At 44.6% G+C, this 26,766-nt stretch overlaps 8 protein-coding genes across 21 annotated transcripts; 5 read left to right on the top strand and 3 right to left on the bottom strand.

Moving 5' to 3' along the window:
- Positions 1–683: 683 nt before the first annotated feature.
- robo1 (roundabout 1) lies at positions 684–10,277 on the bottom strand. 4 transcript variants are annotated; one of them, XM_070284072.1, is made up of 18 exons: positions 10,150–10,277; positions 8,448–8,677; positions 8,246–8,367; positions 7,398–7,578; positions 7,171–7,289; positions 6,642–7,095; positions 6,101–6,580; positions 5,957–6,039; positions 5,733–5,893; positions 5,587–5,668; positions 5,352–5,522; positions 5,191–5,283; positions 4,938–5,136; positions 4,602–4,876; positions 4,249–4,540; positions 3,956–4,188; positions 3,568–3,899; positions 684–3,475 (listed from the first exon to the last, which is right to left on the bottom strand). In XM_070284072.1, exons 2-18 carry the CDS (start codon positions 8,593–8,595, stop codon positions 2,713–2,715), a joined length of 4,188 nt encoding a protein of 1,395 aa, XP_070140173.1. In that variant the 5' UTR covers positions 8,596–8,677; positions 10,150–10,277; the 3' UTR covers positions 684–2,712. The 4 variants fall into 4 exon arrangements, with proteins under 4 accessions (XP_070140173.1, XP_017024759.1, XP_070140174.1 ...); XM_017169270.2 differs by having other exon boundaries at positions 8,448–8,683; positions 10,150–10,273; XM_070284073.1 differs by having other exon boundaries at positions 8,448–8,723; positions 10,150–10,225.
- A 627-nt stretch (positions 10,278–10,904) lies between these two features.
- Positions 10,905–13,900, bottom strand: LOC108076176 (dynein regulatory complex subunit 2). Its single transcript, XM_017168907.3, has 5 exons — positions 13,593–13,900; positions 13,279–13,531; positions 12,927–13,150; positions 11,442–12,020; positions 10,905–11,369 (listed from the first exon to the last, which is right to left on the bottom strand). The coding sequence occupies exons 1-5, from the start codon at positions 13,731–13,733 to the stop codon at positions 10,944–10,946; spliced, it is 1,623 nt and encodes a 540-aa protein (XP_017024396.1). The 5' UTR covers positions 13,734–13,900; the 3' UTR covers positions 10,905–10,943.
- Obp59a (Odorant-binding protein 59a) lies at positions 12,192–12,939 on the top strand. The gene is made up of 2 exons (XM_017168908.3): positions 12,192–12,569; positions 12,663–12,939. Exons 1-2 carry the CDS (start codon positions 12,192–12,194, stop codon positions 12,906–12,908), a joined length of 624 nt encoding a protein of 207 aa, XP_017024397.2. The 3' UTR covers positions 12,909–12,939.
- A 48-nt stretch (positions 13,901–13,948) lies between the features above and the next one.
- On the top strand, positions 13,949–14,966 carry Obp58b (Odorant-binding protein 58b). Its single transcript, XM_017168987.3, has 3 exons — positions 13,949–14,090; positions 14,287–14,638; positions 14,705–14,966. The coding sequence occupies exons 1-3, from the start codon at positions 14,040–14,042 to the stop codon at positions 14,914–14,916; spliced, it is 615 nt and encodes a 204-aa protein (XP_017024476.1). The 5' UTR covers positions 13,949–14,039; the 3' UTR covers positions 14,917–14,966.
- Positions 14,967–15,155: 189 nt separating this feature from the next.
- Obp58c (Odorant-binding protein 58c) lies at positions 15,156–17,063 on the bottom strand. Of its 7 annotated transcripts, none has more exons than XM_070283621.1 (4): positions 17,043–17,060; positions 15,936–16,021; positions 15,526–15,874; positions 15,156–15,463 (listed from the first exon to the last, which is right to left on the bottom strand). In XM_070283621.1, the coding sequence occupies exons 2-4, from the start codon at positions 15,975–15,977 to the stop codon at positions 15,255–15,257; spliced, it is 600 nt and encodes a 199-aa protein (XP_070139722.1). In that variant the 5' UTR covers positions 15,978–16,021; positions 17,043–17,060; the 3' UTR covers positions 15,156–15,254. The 7 variants fall into 7 exon arrangements, with proteins under 7 accessions (XP_070139722.1, XP_070139721.1, XP_070139723.1 ...); XM_070283620.1 differs by having other exon boundaries at positions 15,936–16,034; positions 17,043–17,059; XM_070283622.1 differs by lacking the exon at positions 17,043–17,060 and adding an exon at positions 16,911–16,997.
- Obp58d (Odorant-binding protein 58d) lies at positions 16,223–17,038 on the top strand. Its single transcript, XM_017168989.2, has 3 exons — positions 16,223–16,398; positions 16,451–16,579; positions 16,644–17,038. The coding sequence occupies exons 1-3, from the start codon at positions 16,270–16,272 to the stop codon at positions 17,022–17,024; spliced, it is 639 nt and encodes a 212-aa protein (XP_017024478.1). The 5' UTR covers positions 16,223–16,269; the 3' UTR covers positions 17,025–17,038.
- Positions 17,064–17,096: 33 nt separating the features above from the next.
- Positions 17,097–22,068, top strand: LOC108076291 (cilia- and flagella-associated protein 61). Of its 4 annotated transcripts, none has more exons than XM_017169056.3 (14): positions 17,097–17,456; positions 17,517–17,831; positions 17,886–18,188; positions 18,250–18,357; positions 18,417–18,535; positions 18,600–18,880; positions 18,934–19,494; positions 19,552–19,835; positions 19,896–20,132; positions 20,191–20,765; positions 20,828–20,991; positions 21,050–21,295; positions 21,353–21,562; positions 21,626–22,068. In XM_017169056.3, exons 1-14 carry the CDS (start codon positions 17,191–17,193, stop codon positions 21,848–21,850), a joined length of 3,894 nt encoding a protein of 1,297 aa, XP_017024545.1. In that variant the 5' UTR covers positions 17,097–17,190; the 3' UTR covers positions 21,851–22,068. The 4 variants fall into 4 exon arrangements, with proteins under 4 accessions (XP_017024545.1, XP_017024546.1, XP_070139714.1 ...); XM_017169057.3 differs by having other exon boundaries at positions 17,310–17,445; XM_070283613.1 differs by lacking the exons at positions 17,097–17,456; positions 17,517–17,831 and having other exon boundaries at positions 18,046–18,183; positions 21,626–22,067.
- Positions 22,069–22,095: 27 nt separating this feature from the next.
- Positions 22,096–26,751, top strand: LOC108076292 (cilia- and flagella-associated protein 61). Of its 2 annotated transcripts, XM_017169059.3 has the most exons (14): positions 22,096–22,378; positions 22,445–22,744; positions 22,809–22,962; positions 23,018–23,181; positions 23,228–23,379; positions 23,445–23,740; positions 23,803–24,146; positions 24,199–24,391; positions 24,450–24,727; positions 24,780–25,016; positions 25,076–25,638; positions 25,691–25,854; positions 25,914–26,159; positions 26,221–26,751. In XM_017169059.3, exons 1-14 carry the CDS (start codon positions 22,101–22,103, stop codon positions 26,596–26,598), a joined length of 3,747 nt encoding a protein of 1,248 aa, XP_017024548.1. In that variant the 5' UTR covers positions 22,096–22,100; the 3' UTR covers positions 26,599–26,751. The 2 variants fall into 2 exon arrangements, with proteins under 2 accessions (XP_017024548.1, XP_070139716.1); XM_070283615.1 differs by lacking the exons at positions 22,096–22,378; positions 22,445–22,744; positions 22,809–22,962 and having other exon boundaries at positions 23,030–23,123.
- The last annotated feature ends 15 nt before the right edge of the window (positions 26,752–26,766 follow it).

Raw genomic sequence — 26,766 nt, 5'->3', positions numbered from 1 at the left:
ATATAAACCGGAGGACTTAAAAATTAAAAAATTCAAGGATCGAAGAACCAAATAGTCTTTAATTGATCTATGTGATCTCAGATAGAATACTCCCTTCTTAGATCTTACACTTTCAACACAAATACTTACAATCTAAAACCTATCTTCACACAATCTTTTAAAATTTCCAATACGCAGAAAGAAGAATAGATTCTAGATACCGATCCTTGGGCGTGTCCTCTACTTTCAAGTGAATTTCTTTCAGGAAAAAAAAAGAACGCCAGAGAATCCCGAGTGTCCCGTTGGGAATTAACACTTGTCCAGCTCTCGGAAAGACCGCCACTTCCACACCCCACTCACATGATCAGCAGACCGCTCTTGCTGTAAGCTGAAACCGGATTGAGAGGTCATGGAACAATCTCAAGGGTTGTCTCAAGTGCAAAGTTCCGCTGCAACTCAAGGAGATTTCTGGCGAAGTGTGTAGATATCCGCAAAGGCGATCGAGGAGCGTAACAGGAAAGGAATTCGGATGAAGTATTACCAGGAAGTGCAAGTAGGTTACTTAAGATCAAAGAACCAAGATCCTTTTAACTGAAAGAACTTAAGAGATCCTGCAACTGGAAAAAGGAAGCCATTATATTCCAAAGAACCCCTTAAATTAAGGAAAATGAATCCAAGACAAACGGCCACTTGATTTATCCACATATATGTAAAATGTTCCTTTATTGTTTATGTAATTTTAAATGCTATATGTATATATCTAGATATAGTATTTATATATCGTAAGTAAGATGTCAGTTATGTTTTGCATTTTGAAAAAGTTCGTTTATGGCATAACGCACTAAAAATTAAATGTCCGCTTTCGATTTTTAGGTTTAAGGTTTTTAGGTTTGTAGGTTTTCTGTTTTCGGTTCGTTCTTAAAATTCGTTTACGCTATGACTTTAAAATACTCCCGTTACACAACTCTAGAAACTAGTTGCTAATTATTATTAAAACCCAGACCCAACTATGCTTTGTCTCTCTATATATGCACTATATATGGCTACGGAAGGGCAGTTCAACTCAAGCAAGTTGGATTCGTCGATACTAGGATTATGAGTATGTATTTCTATATATATATAATATATATATATATATGTACATGTGGCTAGCAAGGAAGTGGATGTGTGTGTGAGTGGTATGCTAAAGCATATTTTGATTTGATTTGATACATGCGCGGTTCTAGGTGCTATATGATCTCTATATAGGTAATGTAATGCATATGCGTGTATTTAGTATTATTTTAAACGATTCGTTGACTCTGAAAGCACCTCCTGTCCCGGAGTCAGCTCACGATCCGGGGTCTTTTGGGAGAAAAGTGCCTTGCAGCGAAGTATCTCTTTCGCCTCGCATCGATTCGATTCGATTTGATGATATATTCATTTTGCATTTCTAATGTGTTACGTGCCTAAGTTCTAAATTATGCTATATTCGCTTCTCTGGTTGCGTGGCGGTTTCCCAACAAACAACAGACATTCCTCGTTGTTCGAAACAGAATGAACGAAAAACTTCAACTTGACTTGACGCTACTCAAAATCAAGAAACCATAAATACATAAAAAATTATTAAAATACTATAATGTATAAATGGGGGTTATATCACAGGTACATTTTAGACTTTTTTCAAAATGCAAGATTGTAGAAAACATTGTGTGTGTCATGATGGAGGAAGATCTGCACTGGGGCCTTGGACAACGGAACGGTTATGTCGGCCCCAAGTGCGACTGGCTCCTCAACTCGTCTAAATGCTATGTAAGTAGTTGTTGTGTGTGTAGTTTAGTTTTTGTAATATATATACTATATATATTCACTGGGTCAATGAAGTATATTATTCCTTGTTTATAGAAAAGCACTAACCATTAAACATTGCAACTGCCGTTTCACTCGTCTCCGCAACTCGACTCTGAATGGGAGACAAGTGCTCGCTCGATTGTGATCGTAGATATGAAAGGGTTTTGTTTTTGCATACAATTACTATATATCGTAATCAGTTATCGGTATTGTATCGCTATCAAGCCTATGACTAGGACCAATTCGAGAGCCCCAAAACATGCTGGTTCTAACTACATACGTAAGTGGTGTACTTGCTATGGCCTGATCTGGTTTATCCTTCTCCTGTCTTCTCTCTATAAGTTCCTTTTGAGTACGTATTTTTATGAAGTTCTGCTGGGACACCCAGATCCCTGCCGTCATCTAGTGATTACCGTCTCTCTTTCTCCCACTCGAAGCAATATCTATATCGTACAGCTCACGCGTCTCTCTTAAGTACAAAGGTTTCCGCTGGCGGAACATTTCTGTAGTGCACATGGGATGATGGGGGAGCATTGTGCCTGTCTATATGAGTGTCTACGCTAGTAGATGATGATGATGATGTGATAATGGAAAATTCGTAATTGCTAAAGCTGCACAATGCCCCCATGATTGTGACAAGTATGTTTGGTGGTCAGCACCCTGGATTCCCCAACAACCCATTTCTCCATTATGAATCCTTCCTTGATCAAAACGAGTTATAGTACTTAGAATAGTGGGATGACCTGGAGAAATATGTTGTGGTGGCATTCCAGGGCCTTGTTCGTACGTATTCGATCTCATATCCATTAGTTGTGGCAGAAACTTTGACTACGCGACTGGTTTCTAGTTCGATATGAATGAAGAGTTTAGACTAGATGCTACCTTTAAGACTAATCCACCTCCTTAGGTGTTCTTAGCAGTCATTTGACGTGGCGCCGGCTCCCCCGCCTCGGCGTACAGACAGGATCCTTCGCTGCAGGAGCAGGTGTCGCCTTCGCGGGAACTATTGCAACAGTCGCTGGTGTAGTGACGCTGCTCGTACTCCGCCAGCATGTTCTCATTTTCGCTCTCCAAGCACGGCTGCACCGCCGGCTGGCGGCGATGGTGTCCACTCCGCTTGCTGCTGCTCCCATGCTCCTCCAGCTGCTGCTGCTGCCGCTTGTGACCGTGTGAGGTCCTCGAGTGATCAGAGCACTCGGATGAGCACTGATAGATCTGATGACTGGAGCTGGTGGGGTGCATCTGGTGACTGTTGGGATGCACTGGCTGGTACCAGCCCTCCGGCACGGGAACGGGAACTGGCGGTGGGGGCTGCATGGGCGAGGGCGTGGCCAAGGCGTCACAGCTGTTGCAGGCCCTATTCTGGGCACATCGTGCTGCATTCAATCCCGCCTGATACTCACTGGTGGCATGTCGCTGGGTGGCAAATGGCAGGTGATTCGGGGGTATTCCTCCGCCCGGAGTTGTGGTGGCAAAGTAGGCCGGCAGCTGAGGTGGATGCTGGCTGGTGGGCGTAATCTGGTAGCGATTCTGTGTGCCGCCAGCCACAGCTGACAGTGGATTGCTGTACACATTCTCCGGGGGACAGGCAACGGCATATTGCGGGGAGACGCCCCAGGCGGAAAAGCCGCCAGAGGAGCTGCTATGTATCGAGGCGTTAAGGATGCTGGAAGAAGAGAAAAGGTGTGTTAACAAAGGGAACATATTCATATACTTAAAAAGCTTTAAAAAACAAAAATTTCAGAAATATTTGTTTACCTTTGGTTAGTGGATATACCGGAGCCTGCGCTCTTGGAACTCTTCCGCGATGATTCCGGTGATCCTTGGGCATACCCATAGGTGGAAGACGGCGGTGGATGTTCTGGTGGTGGCGGCAGGAACTCTGACCAATTGATGGGCTCTGGAGGATACTGCAAATAGTTGGATTTCACAACCGGAGCCACCGGTGGTTGGCCCGCAAAGGCGTCCGAGTAGGGTGAATGTGTGCCTGAATCCTTGTCGGCACTCAAGGAAGTTGCCTTAGTGCATGTTTCACTCGAGGAGGTTCCAATAATCATGGTGGTGGCATACGGTGTGGGATTGTCAGGGCTCTGAAAGGATGTTTAAGATAACCAACAGACTTTAATGAGGTAATCCCGAAACTCACCTTGCGGCAGTTGTAAAATGTGGTCAGATTGCGGGTATCCACTTCAGCATAGTCAGTACCGCCATCAGAGTTGTTGTAGTTCGACTGGCTGCTGTTAACGTGGGAAAGAAGCTTAGATTCGCTCAGCCCCGAATCCTTGTCCGTATCTGCGGTTCTCCAGCCACGGGTATGGTCAATCCAAAGGCTCTCCTTGCTGTTGAGATTTAAGGCAGTGATCTCGTTGTCGCTGACCACTGGAAATGGGAAATTAAAGCCATAAGATTTGTTAATATAAATATAGTTTCAACACTTACCACTCATATGACCCAGTTGCTTGGTCATTTGATGCTTCCTCTTGAAGTAAACCATGGATATGGCTGCCGAAATGACCAAGACCAGGAGTAAGATGCACACCAGCACCATTAGCCAAGGGCCGGAGAGGTAATCAGTGGCTTTCTTGTGCGTGGTGGGATTACTGCTGCCGGTGGGTATATTTCCATTGCTGTGATAAGTCATATCCTGACCCTCATGTCGGCCATCGTGTGTGCCACTGGGATGGGCACGGGGTGGATGCACATGATGGGTGGGATCCATATAAAGTGAGATCTGCGAACGGAAGGAATATTAATAAGAGTCGAGGTATCCGAGACTCTAAAATTTAACTTACCGGCTTGGAGTAGGGTCCATCACCAGCTTTGGTAAAGGAATTCAGTCGCACACTGTACACGGCTCCGGTGGTTAGGTTATTTAGAAGCACCGAGGTTGTTGTGGCATTTAACGTCATGTTGGCTAAAACCTTCATGGTGTTGCCGGCACTGACCTCGATCTTATAGCCATACAAATTGCCATTGTGGTGCTGGGCGGGTGGTGCTGTCCAGCGCACCCAGCCAGCGGTTTGGTTGTACATGCCAATCTGTATGTTATCCGGCGGGGCAGAGGGTACTGAAAAGGGTATTATAAATATTTATTATTTATAAATTATTATAAATATAATAAAACTCACCATCTTCATAGGTCAGCGCCACCTTGGAGTTGCTGGGCTGTCCTTCGATGGTCTCAAAGAAGGGCGTGAGGAAGAACTCATATTTGGTGTACTTCTTGAGATTGCCCACCACAAACGATTCAGCCGAGGTATCCAAAACAGTGATCGAGTGATATTGGGCTGCTTCTGAACTCACATCCTTGTAATGTATACGAATGCCCTGAAAGGTAAGGGTTTGAGTCTATGTTTTCACCAGTAAATCAATGGGTCTTACCTCCACATATTTCTCATCAGCGCTCACATGCAGCATCCAATCCAGACGAACAGCGCTGGCATTAATGGCCGAGGCATCTATCAACTCCACGGACTGTTTAAATAGAAATAATAATACATTTAATATGGTTTACTTTAAGTAATTTAGGGGGTTAAACTTACCTTTCCAGTTAGCAAAGTTCTTGCGGCTGACAAATCATTTGCCGAGGCTGCATCAAAGTCCTCATCAATAGTTTTAATGGCATTCGATAAGCCCGAGGGCACGGATACCCCTTGCGAATTCTCGGCTCTCACAAGAAAGACATACGAAGTGCCCGGGCTGAGATCAGAGATCTGAAAGGAAAGCATAATACAAGTTAATCACAGTTCAATTTTAGCTACTTGTAGTTAATCTTACAGTGACTTGAGTGTCGCCCACACGATGCGCGGCTACAATCCAACCAGTTTGCAGATCCGGACTGAAGTACTCCACAGTGTAGCTGTGATTAAAGTAAATAAAAATAAATTTAAATTGAAAACTTATTGTATGCCGCGTAATCTTACCCGATAATGGGTCCCACAGCGCCAGGCTTTTCTTGACTTTTGGCCCAACGTAGGCTGATGCTAGAGCGAGTGACATTCAGGACTTTGGGTGTGCCTGGCGGAGCAGGATATGTGCTGGGATCAGCGACACGGTGCAGGGTATTTGAGCCGGATTTGTCCACCTGAAAAAGAAGGTTTTCGGGGTTTAAGCACTTCGAAATTAAAACAAAAATATTAAAACTTACCGTTAAGGTAGCCACCCAAGAAGTCTCTCCACGTTCCGAGGAAGCCGTGCAGGTGTAGGATCCAGAATCACTCACTTGGAGATCTATAAAAAAATGATATATCAATAAGAAATCCAAAAAACAAGTACTTTTACACCATCTTACCATCAATCCGCAATGAGCTGCCTTGGATGACACTGTGACGATTGCCCGTTTGCACGGCAAGTCCATTCTGGAACCACTTGATGCGGGGACTAGGGTTCCCAGTGGCTCGGCAGGGCAGCGTGGCCACCGATCCCTTGGGCAGTGTCTGATTGGCAGGTCCAATTTGAATAATGGGCGGCGGTCGCTCGTCCACCGAGCTGACTTGCAGGAATACCCTTACAGTGGAGGAATCAACCACACTGAACGCAGAGCAGACATAAAAGCCCTCGTCCTCCTGCCGTACATCTGTGATCTGTAGGGTTCCATCCGCTGCCACATGCTGCCTGCCATGGGAGCTATTGGGAAACATTAGTGTGGACACACCTTCCTTGGTCCAGAAAACCGAGGGCGGTGGATTTCCGGCTGCCATGCAAGGCAGCTGGACAACGCCATTGAGTCCCACTTTCCTGTTGCTGGGTCGCTTGGTGAAGTTGGGTGGAGCTAAGGAATTGAAAACCATGGATTAGAAGGTTCTCTAGGGCTGTAAAGAAGCTAGACTTACCATGAACTGTGAGCGAAGCTCTGGCACTGATCTGTCCCACATTATTGTGAGCTTCGCAGACGTAGGTGCCCTCATCGCTGGGCGTGATATTTGAGAGCTCCAAACTCTTCTCGTCGTGTAGGATTCGAGCTCGCGACACTGGAATATTGCCCTCCTCCTTCTTCCACAGCACCTTCGGAGGCGGATCACCGCCCACGGAACAGTGGAAAGTGGCTGTCTGGCCATAGAGCATCACCTGGTCCTTGGGCTCCTTCATAAAGTAGGGCTTGACCTGGACAATTAGCTTGGCGTAGCTGGATTCGCGTGTCCCCACCAAATTCTGGGCAATGCACTTGTAGTTGCCCTCGTCAATGGGCTCCACATTGCTGATCAGCAGGTTACCCCCATCCACGATACGCACGCGCGAGCTGGCGCCAAACGACATGGCTTTCAGGTCGTCCAAGGGAACGCCATCCTAGTCGGGGGGAAAAAAGCGGTTTAGCTGGCGAAACTTTGACTGATTTTGGGTGAGACTAGTTTCGGTACCCACCTTCATCCAAATGAGCGTTGGCTCTGGAATGCCTTTGGGCGGCCCACACTCCAGCAGAGCCGTCTCGCCTTTGGCCACTCGCGTGTCTTTGGGCTCCACGCGAAAATCGTCGCGCAAAACTGGCGAACAACAAAAAAAAAAAAAAAGGCAAAATAGTCAGTAACAAAGCCTCGCGTGTGGGCAGACCAGTCTACGGACTAGAGTGGAGTGGAGTAACATGGACTTACCAGCTATCTGGAGCGAGGCATGACGGCTAACGGCCTGGCCCACTCGGTTCTTGGCCACGCACCAGTACTCGCCGCCGTCCTGCTCCTTCTTGCCCTGCATCGTCCGGTAGAAGAAGAGTGCACCGTCCTTGAACTGGACACGATGTGACTTCTTCTCGTTGGTGCTGACGGGTTCGCCATCCTAAAAACCAGAGTGAGAAAGTGAGAAATTGAGTTGAGATTTAAAGGTTCAAGTTTTCGGCTTGTTCCCTACACTTGAGATAAAATCCGAAACGTAATTACATTATATTATAAATTTTTGACTTTATATTTGGCCAAATTAAATGCAAATATAAAATGTTATAAAGGATTATTTAATAGGAAGGCAAAACTCATAAGCCATTCACCTTGAACATTAACCTGTTTTATAATGGCTAAAAGAACAGTATTCTTACCGATAGTTTTGGCTATTTCTAACCCACCATCCCCAAGTTAAAATGGGGTTTTTGGCGCCCTATTTTAGAATTATTATTATCCTAATTATAATTATTTTGTATATTTTTTAATTATTGCAAACATACAATCTCTCATTTGATAAACATTTTATTTTCTTGCATTTTTAATCAAAATCTGTCAGTCTGGAATTATATAAATAAATTATTCGCTCTCAGGGTCAGTCAGATTAATGAATTTATAACGTATAAACAAAACAAATCCTCATATTTATATAATATAATTTTGATAATAATTTCTGATTTATGGAATGATTAATAGCTTATTAACCTACAATTGTCCCCATATAAGCCTTAAAATTTCCCAATAATAAACATTAAAATTCATGAATTTTGTAAATATTTATAACAGTGTACCTTAAACCACTCGATAGTGGGCTCCGGCTTGCCCTCCACTTTGCAGTTAAGTGTGGCTGGCTCATTTTTCTTGACCACCAGATCCGTGGGATGCTCGATGATGCGCGGCGATTGGTACTGGCCTGCAAGGAGGAGGAGGATTGGTTTCAGGATACATGGCAATGCGATGACAGGGGAAATCCGGATGAGCTCGGTAGTTTACCTCTAACTGCTGGCAGCGCCACCAGGAGGCCGAGGAGCAGCGGCAGAAGCAGCATCCTGCTCCCCCGGCTGCTCGGACAAGGGTTAATAGTAGTAGTTGTGCTAGTCGTGCTCCAGGCGATGGCGATGCTATGAAGATCGGTATGCATAGGAGGAGGTGCTGGCGGTGACTCTACAGCTGATTATTCAGATGGTTCAATGGAGCGGCGATCATTGTAGCGTTTGTGGTTCCTACGACTGATGGTGGCAATATGAGTTAGCGAAATGTTATGGGCAGCTGTTAGGATAATGGCAAGGCGTGGCCTTTCGTTTTTATTTTATTATTATATTTTTTGGGTTTCAAGGGGTTTATGTGTGGTGTTATGTGCTTTTTATCTGTCCAAAATTCCAAATTATTTCTCGACTGCTCCACTTACGCCGCCTGCATTTCCATGTGATAAGCACATACACACATAACACACGCGGACACCGCACACTCCTCAGACCCAAACTCACACCCACGTACAGTGCGTACTCGAGGCAGGGAATATATCTTGTAACTAATCGGAGTAATTAGCTTAATATTTATAATAAAAATAGCAGTTACTATAAAAAAAACTTGCAATTGAAAGTATGCTACAAACAATAAGAACAAACTAATTTTTAATGAATTCAAGTCAAATCTATTGAAGTTAAATCGCCTGATTATTTTTGCTGAACCTAAGAAAAGATATAGTTAAAAACCTATCCTGAGTTTGTTTTTTATTTTATAGAAAATTATAGTAAACTCTAAAAAGATATTTTAGCATTAACTATCATAAGATCTGATTAATCGATTTATTATGTTATTTATTTGTTATTTATGAATTAATAAAAGTATAACTGGCTAGCCAAACTTAGCTGTCTAAACTTAAAATCTTTAAAAAGCAATATAAGATACTTTAAACGGATATAAATGCAAATATCATAGTTTTAACTATGTTATTATAATTCTTACTTCTTAAAAATTACCCACGTCCCCTATTTCACAAAGACTCCTTTGACAGATGGTTCACTTCACCGAGCTTCCACTGTATGTGTCTATGCTGGTTTTCCATTAATTTTATTTCTGTATTTATCTCTCTTTGTGTGTTTATCTGCCATTCGATGGCGGCGAGCCCCGAAAATTTACAATCCAAATTCTGATTCGGAGTTTGATTTCACGATGATGTTCTCACACACTTTCTTTATAACGTTTTTTATATTTTTCATTCAACTCCACCGTTTTTTGGGGCATCGTTTAAATCGGTTTTATTGCGCTTTTTTAGTTCTTATTAATCAGCCGCGCAGTGTAAGTTTTGTTGGTATTTACTCGTCGATTGCTCGCTTTTCGGGGTTGTTTTCTGAGGCAGCAGCAGCTCTCGCGCACATTTTCCACATTTCCCGAACGAATTTTCTTTTTGGTAATTTTACAAGAACAAGAACCCGCCGACCCTCTCGCTCGCACTCCCACACCCCGAGCTCGCGCCTTCCCACTCTCTCCTGCCAGCCGTTCCTCGGCTTTCCCCCTCGTTCCGCTTGTTGTTGTATCTATAACAGTGTGTTGTATCTATAACTCCTCCGCGTTGTAATATTTTACATCTCGACAGCAGCTGCACTTTACACACACATATCCCCAATATTGGGGCTTATTTGGGGGCTTTAGGTTCGCGTTTCGATCACTTATATCCTTACAGCGCACTTACTTTTATTTAGCTGAATTAATTATTTTCCTTTTCCGTGCAATTGATGTGAACTCGCAATTGGATTGTGGAAATCGGAGAGATGGAACAACCGGAACTGAAGTGCAGGGCGCAGCGGAACGATATGGTAGTACGGGACAGTGATGCCCGCTATTCGTCGTCGGCGATTATAGCAGTGCAACACAATAGCCAAAAGTAGCTAGAGTTCTTAATAAATTTCAATTTTTTTTATTTTCAATTCAAAATATTAATACAAAATACTTAAAATATGCAAAATAAATTGGTTTACTTTAAAATTTATAGCTTATAGTAGTTATTATGACTTAATTGGATATATTCCAATATCTGTTTTCCAACACCAGCTTTCTTAATACAGATCAGTAGATACTTTTTAGTTAAATCCTCAGTGGGTTGGCCTAATGCAGTTCATTTAAGTAATGTGTAAAATAAAAAAATATAAATATTTAGGGGCTTTCAATTGAAAATAGTCCGATTTGTCATTAAAGTAGCTAAGTCGGCAACTCTGCTGCGGAACGATATGAAAAAGAATACTAAGCTATAGTAAAAACCCCCGTATTTTGCTGATCTGGCAGCGCCGCTTAACCGTTTTACCGTTGTAAGTGGTTTATAACTCTGATAAAAATGTTAAGTATTTTTGCTATAATAATTATAATAATTATAGTAGTTATATTTTATTTTATTAGGAAGGTCTATTCAGTTATTTGGTAATTTAAATTATTTGTTTTTTTTTATTAATTTCTTTGTTTTTCTTTTTATCAATTTTCCAATCACCAATCTCAGTCCATCCTGGCCAGCTCCACCCTGCCCCTGACTAAGGTCCTCGAGCGCACAACATTCGTAAAATTAGCCTCGAAGGCAGGCACTCTGCTGCGCCCAGAATGCAAATGAAATGTGGGCGGAGTGGGCGCCTGAGGACGACGACCTGTGGGCAGGGCGCTCCTCACCTGCTTGGGCTGAAGCTGCAATCGCGACACTCGGTCCACGGACATGCTTTTGGGCCGCCGGGCCAGATATTGGTGGATGTGGCTGTTGGAGCCGTTGGCGATATTCAGATTGACCAGATAATCCTGCAGTTGAGCCTTCAGCTGGGCATTCTCTGACTCCAGGCGACGCTTTTGCTGCTTCAGACAGGCCACATCCACGGCCACATTGTTTACCCGCCGCCAGAAGGTGTCCATTTGAGGCACCACACCCACCTCGTCCTGGGAGAGGAGTGCATTTTATGAAAGGAAAAGTAGGACTAATAAGAGAATATTTGTAATGCAAAGAAATACCTTCAAGAGATCAGTAGCCGGATCACTTGACACTCCAGCCTGTTGATCATCCATTTCCCGTATCTCTATAATCTCACGAGAAATCTCAGGCAGCTGGAACATTCGCTCCCGCTCTGTTTCCATCTTGGCACAAACGGCGGAGAGCTGAATTAGTATCTCCCCCTTGCCCACCGTCTCTTGGAGAAACTCCAGAGCATTGTAGCTCTCCACGGACATAAGCTTGAAGGACTGATGATCTCTGGCCATCTCGTCCTCCACGCAGGTGCGCAGCTCTTGGAGTCTTTCCGTTAACTGCTGCTTGATGGACTGCCGCTGCTCCACTTGACCCTGTTGCTTGTTGTAGAATTCCTCGGACACTAGGCGCAGATTGGCCAGTTGGTCCACTAAATGCTCGATTTCGTGGGTTTGCTGGCTGATCTGAAGGGCTGCCTCCTCATCCCGCTGCTTGAGGTCCACATATTCCGAATAGAAGCCCTCGATGTGCTGGCAATAGCCGGCAAGCACGGACTGGTACTCCTGCCATAGCTTCTCCAGCCTGGCCTCTCCCCTAGAGGTGATCTGTTCCAACTGCAGTTGCATCTGGGTAAGGGAATTAAATTAAATTAGGAATTAAAAACGGCACGCGATTCCCAAACGAGGATTGATGGGTGACTGTGGAGCATTGTGTGTCAGTCAGGCGGTCATTTCGGATGTCACTCTCGGCAACTATAAATGGAGTTGAGTGAACTGCTTCCACAATCAGTTGCCGAGATGCGCTTGCTAATCTTGCTGGTCATCTGCCTGAGCATCTGCTCGCACTCCATTTCCAGCCTGAAGTGCAGATCGCAGGAGGGATTGGGTGAGGCAGAGCTGAAGAGAACCGTTCGGAGCTGCATGCGCCGGCAGGACGATAATGAGGATCGAGGACGCGGACAGACAGGCAGGCAAGGAGGTGGACATGGCTATGATTTTGGACGCAATCAGGATGACGATCAGGACCAAGACCGGGATAGGAATCAGGGAGGCCGCAGTGGCTATGGGAACCGGTGGCAGCGAAGCCCGAGTCGGCAGCAGGAGAGCAGGAACAACACTGGAGGAGGCGATGGAGGTCAGTGTGTGGCCCAGTGCTTTTTCGAGGAGATGAATATGGTAGGTGTTGACCCATCACTGACTATTCCTTGGATTTAATGGTAAATACCAGGCCTGGACTATAAGTATTCGCCATCCCCAATCCTCCCCCAGGTGGACGGCAATGGAATGCCTGACCGACGCAAGGTGAGCTACTTGCTGACCAAGGACCTGCGCGACCGGGAGCTCCGCAGCTTCTTTACGGACACGGTGCAGCAGTGCTTCCGGTATCTGGACAACGTCGGCCGGAGCAGGCAGAACAAGTGCGCCGTCTCCCGGGAGCTGGTCAAGTGCATGTCAGAGTACGCGAAGGCGCAGTGCGAGGATTGGCAGGAGCACGGCAACATGCTCTTCACCTAGCTCCTAACCCCCATTTACCCCGCTCTTTAAGTCCTCGCAGCGGTCCAAAAAGCGCTCGTGGTTGTCTCGGATCCCGGTGTCGGTGGTCTCCTCCAACTGGTAAAAGACGCACTCGAGCTGCTGCTGCTTCTGGGCGTGCATATCCTTGAAGCCGGCAGAGTCCTGCTCCCACTCGCTCAGCACCGCCTGTTTGTCGTCCTCGTAGATCCTTCGAAGGAACTCGATGCGTTCACGATGGGTGTCTTAGTTTATAGGAATGGATTTGGAACAAGATGGTTTGTTACTTATTTAGGTGTTTGGTTTTATAGTTTTCTGTTTGTTAGTCTTAATCCTTATTGTCAAGGATAAAATATGTTAAAAATAAACCCACCAACAATTTTAGTAATATTTTCCATATGCGATTGCTGCAGATTGGCGTACATATCCTCGGTGGATTCAATATGAGCAATTAGTCGATGGATAACCTGGTCTTTGCGTTTCAGGGCCTCCTGGAAGAAGGTCTCCACATCGACGATTTCACGACGCAGCTCCTGGATTTTAACCTGCCGCAAAATGCTGCGCCACTCTTGGTTTATCTTGGCCATGTTCAACCGTCCAAAGGCATCCTCCCTTTTCAGTTTGTTCTATTACGAAGAATGCCTTAAGTGATTTTCATTATTTTCTATAAAAATCAGTAATGGATACCTTCATGTACATGGAAATGAGCTGCATCTTGCGGCGCCTCGTCTCCTCCTCCTGGTCGGCCCGCATCTGTAGATACCGGGCGCGTTCCTCCTCGGACATTTTGGCCAACTTGTTGCCTTTGCCTTTACCCTTTTTGCCCATCTTGCTGCTGCTGTTTTTTACCCTAAATCGGCTTATCAAGTTTCAAAGGCCAATCTCAGACTAATTAAGCGAACGAAAGCCGCGCTTTGGAAAATAAATAACGATTTGATTGCCGGCGTTACCATGACGCGAGTTTCCGTGGCCGCCTGTTCACCTGGCCGTTGCCACGTTTGTTGTCACAATAATGGATGCGAATTAAATTAATGCGGAACATTGCAAAATGCCATTAGGAGGGAGAACTGTGTCCATCAAAGGGGAACCATTTGACACATAAAACGAGGGGACACTCGCTGAAAAGCAGTCAACATGATGAGGACTGGCTTTGTGATTCTCTGTGTGATTCTGTCGCAGTTATTGGTGTGTATTTTGAGAGATCTAATTCTATTTTTAAACAAAGACAGAAAAAATTACCATGGAAACTACTAGAAGGAACAAAAAATCCTTGCCTTGGGCTCCTGCCTCTCCTTTAATGAAATTGTATACCATGTCTTAGCTTCCTAATTATAAAAATTAAAACTTATCTTATATATTTTATTTATATTCTATATTTCAGCCTAGCATCTTAGCTATCCGCGTCCACTGCCGCCACACGGAGCGTATTCATGAGGAGAACATTCACCATTGCTGCCAGCATCCCGATGGTCATAACGATGTTACTGAATCGTGCGCCAAACAAACCAATTTCCATTTGCCGAATCCCAACGAGGAGGCCATAGAGGATGTGACCGTGGACCAGGCCATGATGGGCACCTGCTGGGCCAAATGTGTTTTTGATCATTACAATTTGATGGAGAATGGTACCTTGGACATGATTAAGGTCAGATCCTACTACAAGAGATACCACAAGACGGATCCAGAGTATGAGACAGAAATGCTGAATGCTTACGAGAAGTGTCATTCGCTGAGTGAGTAAATTTTAAAATTTTAAATGTTTTTTTTTTAATAATAGAAAAATCCCTTTTTTTTATAAGCCGAAACAGCCACTGAGCAGTTCCTGTCGCTGCCAATAGTAAGGACCTTTGGTACGGCCAAATTCTGCAAGCCCACTTCCAGCATCATCATGTCCTGCGTGATCTATAACTTCTTCCATAGTTGCCCGAAGAATCGTTGGTCCAATACCACCGAATGCCAGGAAACATTGGCTTTTGCCAAGAGATGCAAGGATGTGCTGACCACCATGTAAACATTTGTAAATAATTGTTATAATAATTCAATAAATGGCGAAGAAAAGAAATTTTGGAAAAGGACAAAATATTGAAAAGGATTTCAAGGATATCAACTTAAATATAGATTTTCTTAAGGTGTTTTCATACAAACCAAAACGCAAACGGGCTGCTATTTGATCCAAACAATTTGTAAATTATTTAAACAGTTGATTTATTTCCTTTATTTTATTTATATATTTTTTTTAACAAAATTCAAAATACACTTCCCTAATTGTTTACTTTTTAAGTGTTCTAAAAATTTGTAAAAATTAAATTGAAATAATATTTTTTATTGCAAATCCCTTTAAAGTGAAATCTAAAGAGTGGCCAGCGAGTCCTGACACTTCTTGCTGAAGGCCAGAGTGTCCTCGCACTCCTTGGTCTTGGACCAGCGGTCCGCTGGACAGTTGTGGAAGAATTGACGAATCACACAGGCCAGAACCACACTGGATTTGGGCTCACAGAAGTGCTGGGACATTTGCTTGAAAATAGGCTTCGACAGGAACTTGGAAGTGTTCTCCTCGCCTGAAGGAAATACAATGATGGCTAACAAGATATTCAAGTTTATAAGCTCATCTAATACTCACTTTTGCCATGACAGTGATCAAAGGCGTTGATCATTTCCTTGGCATATTCCGGATCGTCGATAAATTTATCATTGAAATATTTCCTCACAGCCTCCATGTCCAGGTTGTTGTCCTTCATCAGTTTCAGTTTGCCAAAGACACACTTGCCAAAGCAGGTGCCCCGAATGGCCTTGTCTGCGGTGATGTCCACCAGTGCCTCCTCGTTATGGTTGGGCAGCATGAAATCCGTTTCCTTGGCACAGCTCTCAATGATGTCATTGTGTCCCTCGGGATGCTTGCAGCAGTAGTGGATATGCTCCTCATTAATGGCCTCTGGATTTTCACAGTCAATCTTAATGCCGCTGGCAAACTTGAAAAATAAATATGTCTTTAGTAAATATTAATTAATCGTTATTAATGCAAACTCTTACCCATATCAGACAGGCAAAACTTGCAAGAATTATTAACTTCATGACTCTGCGCTGGTTTCTCCTACAAAATCAGCTACAACTGACACCTTTTATAGTAAACTGATAAATTAGGTTTAAGTATTAGCAGGAAATTGTTGCCAATTTTCCAAATGCCAAATCATCAAACTGTCGAAAAATAAATTATATTTTTAGCTTTTCCGCTCATTGCACTTCGGGAATTACAACTGCCATTTGTTACATTTAATTAAGCAATCCAATTTATGCACATAATGAGGGCAGCACATGATGTTATAAATGTTTTTGGCCATTGTAAATTACAACCATTCGGCAAACGATGGTCAAACTTAGTTGTTATTGGTTGACCTTAGTCCTGGTGGTTATTTCGGGGGCAGAGGATCCTGAGGAAGGCACCGCAGTGGCTAGTTCTAGCGGGGAATTAAACGAGGAAACGTGTGGCAAGAATGTGAGAGAGGTTAATTAAAGAATTATAAATGCTAATTTAACTTTTAACCCAGCGTGATGGCTGCTGTTCTGAGCTTTATATTGGACAAGAGGAAGACTTGACGAAATGTTTCGTTATACATTCCCCTAAACTGCCCATGGCTGGAGACACGGACGTTAGCAAGACCCTTCGCTTTCTTTCGGTATCTAAATATTTATTAAAGTGTTTTTTATATAAATACTTATTCAAATAAATTCTTTTCTTAGTGCTTTGTGGAGTGCCTGTACAAGCAGAAAAAGTACATTGGCAAGAGCGACACCATTAATATGAAAATGGTCAAGCTGGATGCGGAAAATATGTACGAGAATCGGCCGAAGGAGAAGGATTACCACATAGCCATGTACGATTTCTGTCGCAAGGATGCTGTGGGCGTTTACAACCTGCTTAAGGCCAGTCCCGGAGCCAAGGTGCTCCTGAAAGGCGCCTGTCGTCCCTACCTATTGATGGTTTTCATGTGCATGAGCGATTATCACCAGAAGCACGAGTGCCCCTACTTCAAATGGGAGGGCAGCAGCAAGGCGGGCACGAAGGATCAATGCGAGCAGGCCAAGGCCAAGTGTTATGTAATCGACGGGATAACTCTATAAAATAAACCCTATACATACACAAAAGCAAAAATATAACGTTATTTTTCCCAAATCCAAGTGTCACTTCAAAATATTTTTGCTTTTCAATGACATACTTCTCACACAATATAAATAAATAAAAATAAAAAAAATACATACTCCACATACATACATACATACACACACTATGACTTTCGAGGTGCTGTTGGCCAGAGGGGAGGACCTGGAAGAGATCAACAAGCTGATCTGGTCGCCGGGCATCAAGTGGTTCGGTAATATCCGGCCAAAGTATCGGGGCAAGGAGTCCCTCTTTCAGAACTACCAGTCCCACAGGTTGGTGGCTCGTGTCAAGGCAACCTCTGATTTGGTGGCCTACGCCGAATTCCGCAATTATCCCGGCATTAGTGCTCTGCCCTCGGATTGCTGGATGGAGTGGTTGTCCGTAAGATACTGGTATCCTCCGGAATACAATCTAGATATGTCTTAGTTGCTAATTCGCCTCCCGCCTCGCAGTTTAACCTTCGCCATTAGCTGGCTTAACGCTTTGTTCTGTAACTTTTGCATCTACAAACATGACCATCCGTGTGTGATAGCTGAGATCATAAACGAAGTGTTCTACATGGAAAATAGGGTATGGTATCTAATCGCCGTAAAGACGCCGAATGTACGACAACCAAAACATTTTATGGAGACCTTCGATGATCTGGAGGAGCTATCAAAGGTCTTTTATCCCCGGGAATATTGTTTGGAAAATAACAACAACACGCAATCGCTTTACATTGTGGATCGCTTTGAGCTGTTGCCAAAGATCACATATCGAAAGGCTCTGTAAGTTCCAGCTGAAGAGTCCTCATGATATTTTATATTCCGTATATTCACCAGAGCCGAGGACAACGATGACATCATTGCCATCCAAGAGGTTGAGATACCTGAGTTGCGCAAGGAACTGGGCGACTTCTATATAGCCGAAGTGGTAATGAGCCAGAGTTTGGGGTCGGAGAAAGACATCCTTATCGTGGGCGAGATGAGCAACAATGACCAGGATGCCGAGATTTATGTTTTTATGTGGCTATCTACGGACATTGACATTCGCTTCTATGTGCAAAACTACGAGGTCGGGGCCTATGGTAATCTGGTAAAAAGCGCCGACGGCCGTTCCTGCCAATACGAAGCTTTAACGGTATAGTGAGTGTGCGTCCCTGAGTGGCAGGCATATTTTCGGCTAATATACATGTGCATCCTGCAGTTCCATTAACCGTAGGGCGCCGGTCAGCATGTTCACGACGGATGCCCTCACGGATCTGTACAATGTGACGATTCTAGGAGGTTTACAGAGAGTTGATAGTTGCATGAGGTAGGTATTAAATAGCTCAAGACTGCAACAAAACCTTTCGATAAATTATCTATCGACAGCGTGGCCAGTGCGGGCAAGATAAAGATGAGCTCGATTAGAGGCACCATTGTTGACGACGAAAAAAATAACTTTTATATTCGGGAGGTCCTGCATTCCAAGTTCAAATACATCATTAATAGTGAGATCTTCAGTTGTAGAGATAATAGCCTGCTTAATCTATCTGTGTGCTTCATAACCTTTAGAGCTCACTAGTAACGAGTACTATATGCAAAATGAACCAAAGTACATAAACTTCGTGTACCCCACCGGTGTTGGTCCTTCCGGTCCAAAGGACATTGAGGCGGCCTCGAATGTCTTCCTGCTGAAGTGCATTGTGGCGCGTGAGGGGTTTCCACTGCCACGACTCTTTAACTGCCTGGTGGCCACGTTCTGCGCTTATCCGGAAAAGGACTACTGCATTCTGTTAGTGCAGAAGAAAAACCGGAACATCAGGAGTCACGTTGAGGTCCTGTCTTACTTCATGGTAAGCTCCAAGTTTGAATTTGGCTTTGGATTTGATAATTGCTTTGAGCTTAGCCCGTGATGGCAAGGCCCACTAGTGTGTCCGACCTGGACGAAATGTACATCACCCACCGCAGCACGATTTTTGGAGAGATCAGCATATACGAAATGACAAAGGACGATATGCCGGTGGTGCTTAGCCTGGCTATAGGCAACATGTCGGAGAAGAATCATACTTCTCTCTCTTCAGAGAATGCCAGTGTCACCTACTGCTCCAAGGTCAATGAGCGGGCGGAGCTGGAGCACGAGCTGCGAGTCCTCGAGGATATCATGATGGATGTGCTGGAGAACGAGTTCAGCGAGTTCTTGGTATTTACCATCCGGTGCGGGAACTCAACGAAATCCATCGAGCGTAATACGCCCATTGGATACGTGGTGCTTAGGCAGTTCCACAGCCATTCGAAGCTGTTCGATCACTATCACCTGCCCCGGCAAGAGAATCATCTGGATCATCTTAGGGCGGAGATCATATCGTTGCGCCTCCACCCACTCTTCTTAGTCAGCTCCGCACAGATCTTTCGGGATTTGGCCAGGAAGACGAACTTTTTCGACTTCTATTTCATCTCCTCGTTCAAGGTATATATTATAATATTTTAATATAAAATATTTTATGATTTATGACACAAAATGCAGAAAAGCAAGTTCGGCAACGACTTGAAGAAAATGATGATGGTCCTAGAGCCAAGGCCCATAAAGAAGGCTCCTGTGCCTTTTAAGGACCACATAGAAGTGATGTCATCGACGGCCCAGTTGAATATTCCCAAGCCGAATTTCGACCGAGATTACCTGATCATCTATCGACACAGACTCAAACCGAACAAGTGGTTTACCAATAGCAAGAAAATTGTCATTATTGGCTTCACCCCCATGACCAAGGCCTTCCTCCGCCGACTCATATTTCAGTGGAACACCAAAGAGTGAGCACTAGGGACTTTATAAATTCGGAACTCTTAAACTCTATGAGCATATCTATGTAGCTTCAGCAACGCAAACAACTACACCTGTCTTAGCTGGCCGGAGGTTACGGTTATCTGCAACCCAGGGGTTGTGGAAGCGGAGTACGACGACCTGTTCGTGTGTCCCTATTGTGCCTATAGCCGTGATTGCTATCTGTCGTACCAGAACGTTCCCTGCTACATCCGGGACTGTTGTGCGCGCATGGATATGCGATACTGGGTGAACTTTATACCCGGCAGAGTGCAGCTGGTGAACAGGTGGGAAAGCTTTTACCAGTTATTTTCGATCTTATTATCTATTCACAATCGCACACAGGCAGAAGAAGTTCGTGAAGGCGAATGCCTGCGATATCTACTATGACTCCTTGTTGCTAATGTGCGCCCGGATGTTCGTCTTAAGGGTGCCGAGTTCTGAGGTGGCCATCGCTCGCCCGTGCAACTTTGTAGAGGTAAACTGTCAGTTGAACAAGCTCATGCTTTTTCACAAGTTACGGGCTCTGCTGGAGGATATGCCGAACACCTACCATATCGTGGTTTACGGCAACAATTTGTCCACCTACGAGTGCGTCACGTTCCTAATTAGCCACGGCGTTGAGAGCTCCCGGATAGTATGCTTGCAGCCGCATCGATCCACCGGTAACGAAATGGAGGCCAAGTTAAAGAGTCCGTACTGGGACACTAACCTGCAATACATTCTGAACGACATCCTCGCTGACAGCGGCGTAAAGGTCCTGGAGGACTACAAATTCCACCACTGGGTGTTGCATGAGTCTGGTGACTTCATTAGGCAGGTGGTCTTTCAGCATTTTCCACGCCGCCATCGGGTGAGCTATGAGTGCGATATCTTCATCTCCTTCGAGGAGGGTTACATGGCACCACAAAACAAGATATGTGAGTGTACCTACCTAGTTTTCATATTACTTTTCCCAAGCACCCATTATATTCTGAGTTAGGGATTCAAAGTGCTGGCATTGATATGGAGGGAGACGATATCCTGGTAAACGAACGCTACCAGACCAACGATCCGAATATTTACGCGGCTGGCAACTACATCAAGCTGCGACGGGAGTGCAACTATCAGTACAAGTTCGTTAGCCAGCGAGAGACTGCCCGCAAGGTAAGGGATACGAGTCCTTCATATATCCCATCCGAAAATGTCCCATGATCATTTGCAGTTGTTACATCATCTGGGCATTGCGCCTATAAACAAATTTGAGGACAGGTTCTCGGAACCACTTCACTTTCAGGCCAGACTGCCACTGAACTATTTCATCACGAAGATCACTCTGCCGCGGAGATTTCTCGCCAGCACGTCCAGCACTTTCGCCTATAAAATGACCACATACAAGGATAACACCTTCTGTCGAGTGGTCCTTTCGCAGACAATGGTGGTGGAAGAAATTGTAGTCGTCACGAAACTTGTACGTGTGTGTGTGTAGTTTTAGTTAGCTTTCTCTAGAATCCTTGATGGTTTTCAGGAGTGTTATTTGGACTTCCTTCAGCACTTTTGTGGCAAGCACGAGTTGCTTTTAAATAATCTTAATGCTCGCTATAAGGCAAATACGATTCAAGATTTTCTAATGTGGTTTCAAGAGGCCTGGGCTGAATTGATAATGCACGAGAATTTTGATGAATTGCAGGTGGAGAATAGAGGCATACTGAAAACCATGGCGGTGGCCGCCCAAAATGTGGGTATAAATAAGGATGTAATGTTTCCCTCTTATAAACCGGTTACACCATTCAATCCATAGAAAAACGTGAACCGTGGTCCCTTCCAGGATGTGACCGACCAAGACTTTTACGTTCTAAACAAGCGCTACGTGGAGCAGAGGCTGCTAAATTTCCTAAGAGAGCACCGGGCGGAATTCAAGCACAAGTTTGCCCTACCCGAGGATTTCGTTGCGATAAACCCGTTCTCATGGAATCCCGGCACGGAAGAGACAGACGCGTCAACGGAGACGTCAGAGCAAGATTAAATTATACAAGGTAGTCCCGTCGATAAAAGAAGTACTCCTTGTAAGTGACATACACAACCTAATTTGTTAACGAATAACCAAAAATCATCCAAATTCGAACGACGAGACTACCTTTTATAATTGTATCGTGCGTCAAAGGACTAATTTGTAAAACCGAAGCAGTCGGTTTCTGTACCTTCCCATTTTCACGTGTAGTGCTCTCAACTCAGATACACAACTCACATTTTTTATTTAAAACAATAATAAAAAAATGGCAAGCTTGGAAAAAAATATTGTCATTAATGTAGCGGGAATTCAGGATGTCAAGCGTATGGAGGATCTCTATATGGCCAAGGATACATGGCACTTTGGGTTCAAGGATGCGCTGCCGCTTCAGATATTGTTCTGTAAAAGTCATGCGTATCGCTTGCTCGTTTACGACAATCAGGAGTTCCACAAACTACTGGCCTTCGGCACGTTCTGCAATCACCCAGATGTCCCAGTGCTGACCAACGATATGTGGCTGCACTGGCTCAACAGTCGCTTTTGGTAGGTTATAATCGCAGTACCGCGGTTGATTTGATTTGATTTCCTAACGTCACTTCTGGACCAAAGCCTAGACTTTTATATCTCGCTGGTTAACACGATATTCTTCAACTTCTTTATCTGCAAAGAGAACCAGCCCTTGATCACCAAGATGATTATCATGGAGATTTTCTACAACGAGCACAGGGTTAACTATATGATTGTGGTCAAGCCACCGGGACTTTCATCTGTGGCATACGAGGCAGTTGAAGCGTTCGGTAAATGCTACTATCCCGAGAGCTCGACTGTCACTGAGATGGCATCTGCGCCCTCGATCATCGTGATCCAACGACGGGACATCATGCCAGTACTGACCTTTCGCAAGGCCCTGTTCGTTTTAATCTCGGATTTATATGTATGTATATTTGCTAATTAATAATTTGTTTTATGGCAGACCGGAGGATAACGACGACATTGTGGAGATGATTGATTCCGAGGATCCTCATCCAAGAAAAGAGTACGGGGATTTCTACATAGCCGAGCACCTATTGGCTATGGAGGGATCAAAGGAGGGAGCCAAGGGCACTGAAAAGATTATTATTGCTGAGGTGAGCCTATAGCATCCGTGTGCCCCAATTAATAGTAATCGTAACCGGTGCGCAGTTTGAGGAAGAGATCACTGAGGGCGTCAAGGGAGCGGGTCTTATGTGGTTGTCGGATTATGTAGACGTGGAGCAGCTGGCCACGAGCTTTCACTTGGAGCGATTGGGTAATCTGGCCAAGTATACGCCGGGTCTCAAGCATGCCCGTTTTGAATACAATGTTGTGTGAGTTTGGTGTTTCACAAATGAATTCGATTTGCCTTTCGTTTAGTTCTGCAGAGCATAGGTCATTGAAGAACCTGTACACAACATCGCAAATGGAAGAAATGTTTCAAATACTGGCCGAATCCGCGTTGCATATAAATGAAAAGGACATTGCTTCAAAGAAGTTGCTCTTCGCCAAGTTCAAACACATCTACGAGGGTAAGTAGTAAACCCGTCAAAATACGCAAATCTTGTTTTAATTAATTCAATTCAATTAAATTCAGAACTCCGAAGTGCAAGGTACTATTACTATGCCTACAAGGATAAACTGACAATCACCTTCGACTTGCCAGAGGGTGAAAAAGCGCATAACCCCAATCGGTCCCAGGTTTTGGCCCAGGCGTCCAATGCCTTCCTGCTCAAGATGTTCCAGTTGCATCCTTTGGTGCGGCCCGAGTATACCTTCTTTGCGCTGTCGGCTGTATTCAGTGCCTTCCCAGATCTCGATTACTGCGTGACAACGGTGCCGACCATAATGACCATGAGTCCTTGTCAGCAGGAATTGCTGCGGTTTTTTCTGGTGAGGCCTATTATAGCTTGGAATATACCCTAAGAGTTGGCTTATTGATTTCGCCATTTTAGCCCATTTACTTACGGCCAAATTGCACAGTCGAAGAGAACGTATTCGTTGCCAATCGCAGCACCTTGTTTGGCGAAATCCGCGTATTCCGTATGGAGAGGCACGAGGTCGATGATATTAGAAACATCATCTCCGCGCAATCCTCCAGCAGGTATTCCCACATGCCTGATAATGAGGAGGACACAAACGGTGGGGACAACTACATAGATGAGGTTCTTCATCTTTTTAATCAAATCTTCGAGGATATGTTTGATAATACCGACAGTGAATTCAGCTGCTTCACCGTTCGCTGTGGTAAATCCAAATGGCTTGCGGAATGTCCAATTGTGGGGTTCATTATATTGAGGTGAGTTTGGAAACTTTTCGATCAACTCAGCCGATCCTTGATTGTCCTGCAGACCCTTTCTGGGCTATAAGGAATTGTGCAGGCTATTTATGCTGCCTCGGGATCAGTTCAATTTAACCAACAACCGGGGAGAGGTCCTCATCTTCAAGCTACATCCCTTCTTCCAGATGTGGAGCAGTACCATCTTTCGGACGGTGGCCTTGTACGATGATTACCAGGAACTTTACTACATCAATTACTTTATGGTGGGTCCAGGGTTGATTAAAGATTTCTAGGGGGAAGTTAATTAAAGGTCTCTTACAGGGTATTTCTTTGCCCAATGACCTCACGTCCAACATGATGCCCTTGGAGCCGCGACGCATGAAAAAGAACCATTTCCAAAAAGCCATCTTTCGGAGGCGCTCCTCCAACATGGTCAACCTGCATGGCGCGGAAAAGACCACCAGTCGACTACGTGCCTTCTGTTACAATCTGATGCCTACCAAGCATCTGGGGACTCAGCAGTCCCTGTTGATCATAGGTTTCTCTGAGATTGCTCGTGCCTTCCTGCGCATTATTATCTTTTCCTGGAACACTAAAGAGTGAGACCACTACACACTATTCAATTGGCAATAACGTAATATTTCCATTCAGTTTAGACAAGTTCAGAAAGTTTAACTGCCTGCCCAAGATGGATCTCACGATAGTGGTGCCGCAGGGAGTTGTGGAGGCAGCCTACGACTGCGAATTCAGGTGCGCTTACTGCCACAATGGCAGAAACTGTTATGTAAATACCGGCAACGATCATCCCTATGTAAGGGATACTACGCAACGGTTGGACATAAGGCACTGGGTCCGCTTTGTCCCCGGAACACTGAAGAAAATAGATAGGTGAGTGAGTCCCGCAGCCAATGGGATACAGATGGTAGTGATCCTTAAATCTCCGACAGAGAAAAGCAAATTGTAGATCTGGTGGACGGATGCAGACTTCACTACGAGACACTCGTCATAATGGATGACACAAAGTTTGGCTTTGAGGATAGCGAGTTCAACGGTCGTCAGCCACCGGCGAACTATGTGGCGAACAATTATCGACTGGACCGGATTATCTTTTACCACAAGCTACGAGAGTTGGTTCAATGGGGGGAACCCTTCAACGTTATAGTGTACGGCTATGGAATAGCTGCCTATGAGTGCCTACACTTTATGGTGACCCACGGCTGCATGGCCAAGCATATTACGTACGTGCAGCCCCACATGTCGACAGCGCCCGAGGAGCAGGGTAATCCCTGTGCCGATAACACACTAGATCCTATCATACTGGAAATGGTTGCTGATCTGGGTATCACGACTTATGTATCGACCAACTACTCTAGGTTTTACTTTAACGAAAAAGACTACTCCATCGAGCGCGTGGAGTTTATAACGATTCCTCGTAAAAACAAAATTTTGCTGGACTGCACTCTGTTCGTCAACTATAATTCTAATTTCATGTCCTCGTCGTTGGAAAAAAGTGAGTGGGAAATGCATAAAGCCAACTGAATCCTTATTTAAATCGCTTGCAGTTCTTGCCGATGCGAACCTTGAAATGTGGCACAGGAATATTGTGGTCAATACACGTTTCTGTACGGTTGATCCCGACATCTATGCGGCGGGCAAAAATATAGTCATAGACCCCTTGCCCAACTATCAGTTCAAACACACCAATCCACAGGAATGCGCCGAGAAGGTAAGGGCTTCTTTTACGTTGGAAAACTGTATTTGAATTTATTTAAATCTCATTTCCAGGTGGCCTTTGAGCTGGGCATGCTGAAGATAGTGATGCAGCCGCGCTTTATAAGGCCCTACATGTTCACGGGCATGCTGCCCATGGGTTATCACATCGTCAAGGTCATTCAACCCAAACCACTGCTCATTGGCCAACTTCCGGCGGATTTTACCGAAAATATGACAACCTACGAGGATGGAGACTTTGTGCGTATTCGACTCAACTTAAAGAGGATTGTCACGGAGATTGTGTGCGTCACCAAGAAGGTTTGAATAACACAAGAAAAATCTATAATTCTCACTTACATATGCCATGCTTCCCTTTCAGGAGAAGAGACTTTACTTCCTGGAATACTTTTGCGGCAAGCACGCCAAGCTGCTTAACGACATACGCGGTCGCTACAAGTCGGGCTGGATTACCAATTTTCTTCAATTCTTCCAGCAGCCCTGGACGGAGCTGATAATGCACGAAAGATTCGAGGATTTGCAGCTGAAGAACCGACGAGTCCTGCTATCCATGCTGCTCATGAGCAACAAGATTACGGATACTGTGTCCGGTGTCGATATGGCGCAAAGAAAGAAGCTAGAGGAGAATGTAATTGAATTTGTTCGAACCTATCGCGAAGATTTCAACCATGAATTCGCTCTGCCCGAAGATGTGGATTCTGAGAAAAATTTCGAAATATTTTTCGCAGTAGATCAGTGAACTTTTGTTGTCCCAACCCTTAAGTTATGTGAACTTTTATGAATTAGGCTTAGGTATCCTAAGTTCTTACCTATATAATGACCCTATATTCCTACGCCCACTTAGTTTTTTACCAAATTAAATAAATGGGATTATGTTTAACGCAGCTATGTATTTAAGTGTGTGTAT

The sequence above is a fragment of the Drosophila kikkawai genome, chromosome 2R (genome assembly GCF_030179895.1).
Source record: "Drosophila kikkawai strain 14028-0561.14 chromosome 2R, DkikHiC1v2, whole genome shotgun sequence".
In the NCBI taxonomy this organism is placed as follows: Eukaryota; Metazoa; Arthropoda; class Insecta; order Diptera; family Drosophilidae; genus Drosophila; species Drosophila kikkawai.
This window is presented reverse-complemented; position numbering and strand designations above follow the sequence as displayed.

What these genes read in the sequence shown, in the direction of transcription:
- Obp58b (XM_017168987.3), top strand. Translation starts at nt 14,040, where the DNA reads ATGATGAGGACTGGCTTTGTGATTCTCTGTGTGATTCTGTCGCAGTTA. An exon ending in TGATTCTGTCGCAGTTATTG is followed by an intron (nt 14,091 to 14,286) that starts GTGTGTATTTTG and finishes TCTATATTTCAG; the next exon opens with CCTAGCATCTTAGCTATCCG. An exon ending in CGAGAAGTGTCATTCGCTGA is followed by an intron (nt 14,639 to 14,704) that starts GTGAGTAAATTT and finishes TTTTTTTATAAG; the next exon opens with CCGAAACAGCCACTGAGCAG.
- LOC108076291 (XM_017169056.3), top strand. Translation starts at nt 17,191, where the DNA reads ATGACTTTCGAGGTGCTGTTGGCCAGAGGGGAGGACCTGGAAGAGATC. An exon ending in GTTCAAATACATCATTAATA is followed by an intron (nt 18,536 to 18,599) that starts GTGAGATCTTCA and finishes CATAACCTTTAG; the next exon opens with AGCTCACTAGTAACGAGTAC. An exon ending in AGGTCCTGTCTTACTTCATG is followed by an intron (nt 18,881 to 18,933) that starts GTAAGCTCCAAG and finishes CTTTGAGCTTAG; the next exon opens with CCCGTGATGGCAAGGCCCAC.
- LOC108076176 (XM_017168907.3), bottom strand. Translation starts at nt 13,733, where the DNA reads ATGGGCAAAAAGGGTAAAGGCAAAGGCAACAAGTTGGCCAAAATGTCC. An exon ending in TCATTTCCATGTACATGAAG is followed by an intron (nt 13,532 to 13,592) that starts GTATCCATTACT and finishes TCTTCGTAATAG; the next exon opens with AACAAACTGAAAAGGGAGGA. An exon ending in GCGAGGACTTAAAGAGCGGG is followed by an intron (nt 12,021 to 12,926) that starts GTAAATGGGGGT and finishes TCCCTTACCCAG; the next exon opens with ATGCAACTGCAGTTGGAACA.
- Obp58d (XM_017168989.2), top strand. Translation starts at nt 16,270, where the DNA reads ATGGTCAAACTTAGTTGTTATTGGTTGACCTTAGTCCTGGTGGTTATT. An exon ending in AGGAAACGTGTGGCAAGAAT is followed by an intron (nt 16,399 to 16,450) that starts GTGAGAGAGGTT and finishes CTTTTAACCCAG; the next exon opens with CGTGATGGCTGCTGTTCTGA. An exon ending in AGACCCTTCGCTTTCTTTCG is followed by an intron (nt 16,580 to 16,643) that starts GTATCTAAATAT and finishes TTCTTTTCTTAG; the next exon opens with TGCTTTGTGGAGTGCCTGTA.
- Obp59a (XM_017168908.3), top strand. Translation starts at nt 12,192, where the DNA reads ATGCGCTTGCTAATCTTGCTGGTCATCTGCCTGAGCATCTGCTCGCAC. An exon ending in TTTTCGAGGAGATGAATATG is followed by an intron (nt 12,570 to 12,662) that starts GTAGGTGTTGAC and finishes ATCCTCCCCCAG; the next exon opens with GTGGACGGCAATGGAATGCC.
- robo1 (XM_070284072.1), bottom strand. Translation starts at nt 8,595, where the DNA reads ATGCATACCGATCTTCATAGCATCGCCATCGCCTGGAGCACGACTAGC. An exon ending in TGGGCGACACTCAAGTCACT is followed by an intron (nt 5,523 to 5,586) that starts GTAAGATTAACT and finishes CTTTCCTTTCAG; the next exon opens with ATCTCTGATCTCAGCCCGGG. An exon ending in GAACTTTGCTAACTGGAAAG is followed by an intron (nt 5,284 to 5,351) that starts GTAAGTTTAACC and finishes CTATTTAAACAG; the next exon opens with TCCGTGGAGTTGATAGATGC.
- Obp58c (XM_070283619.1), bottom strand. Translation starts at nt 15,977, where the DNA reads ATGAAGTTAATAATTCTTGCAAGTTTTGCCTGTCTGATATGG. An exon ending in GTTTTGCCTGTCTGATATGG is followed by an intron (nt 15,875 to 15,935) that starts GTAAGAGTTTGC and finishes TTATTTTTCAAG; the next exon opens with TTTGCCAGCGGCATTAAGAT. An exon ending in TGATCACTGTCATGGCAAAA is followed by an intron (nt 15,464 to 15,525) that starts GTGAGTATTAGA and finishes TATTTCCTTCAG; the next exon opens with GCGAGGAGAACACTTCCAAG.
- LOC108076292 (XM_017169059.3), top strand. Translation starts at nt 22,101, where the DNA reads ATGGCAAGCTTGGAAAAAAATATTGTCATTAATGTAGCGGGAATTCAG. An exon ending in AAAAGATTATTATTGCTGAG is followed by an intron (nt 22,963 to 23,017) that starts GTGAGCCTATAG and finishes ACCGGTGCGCAG; the next exon opens with TTTGAGGAAGAGATCACTGA. An exon ending in AATTGCTGCGGTTTTTTCTG is followed by an intron (nt 23,741 to 23,802) that starts GTGAGGCCTATT and finishes TCGCCATTTTAG; the next exon opens with CCCATTTACTTACGGCCAAA.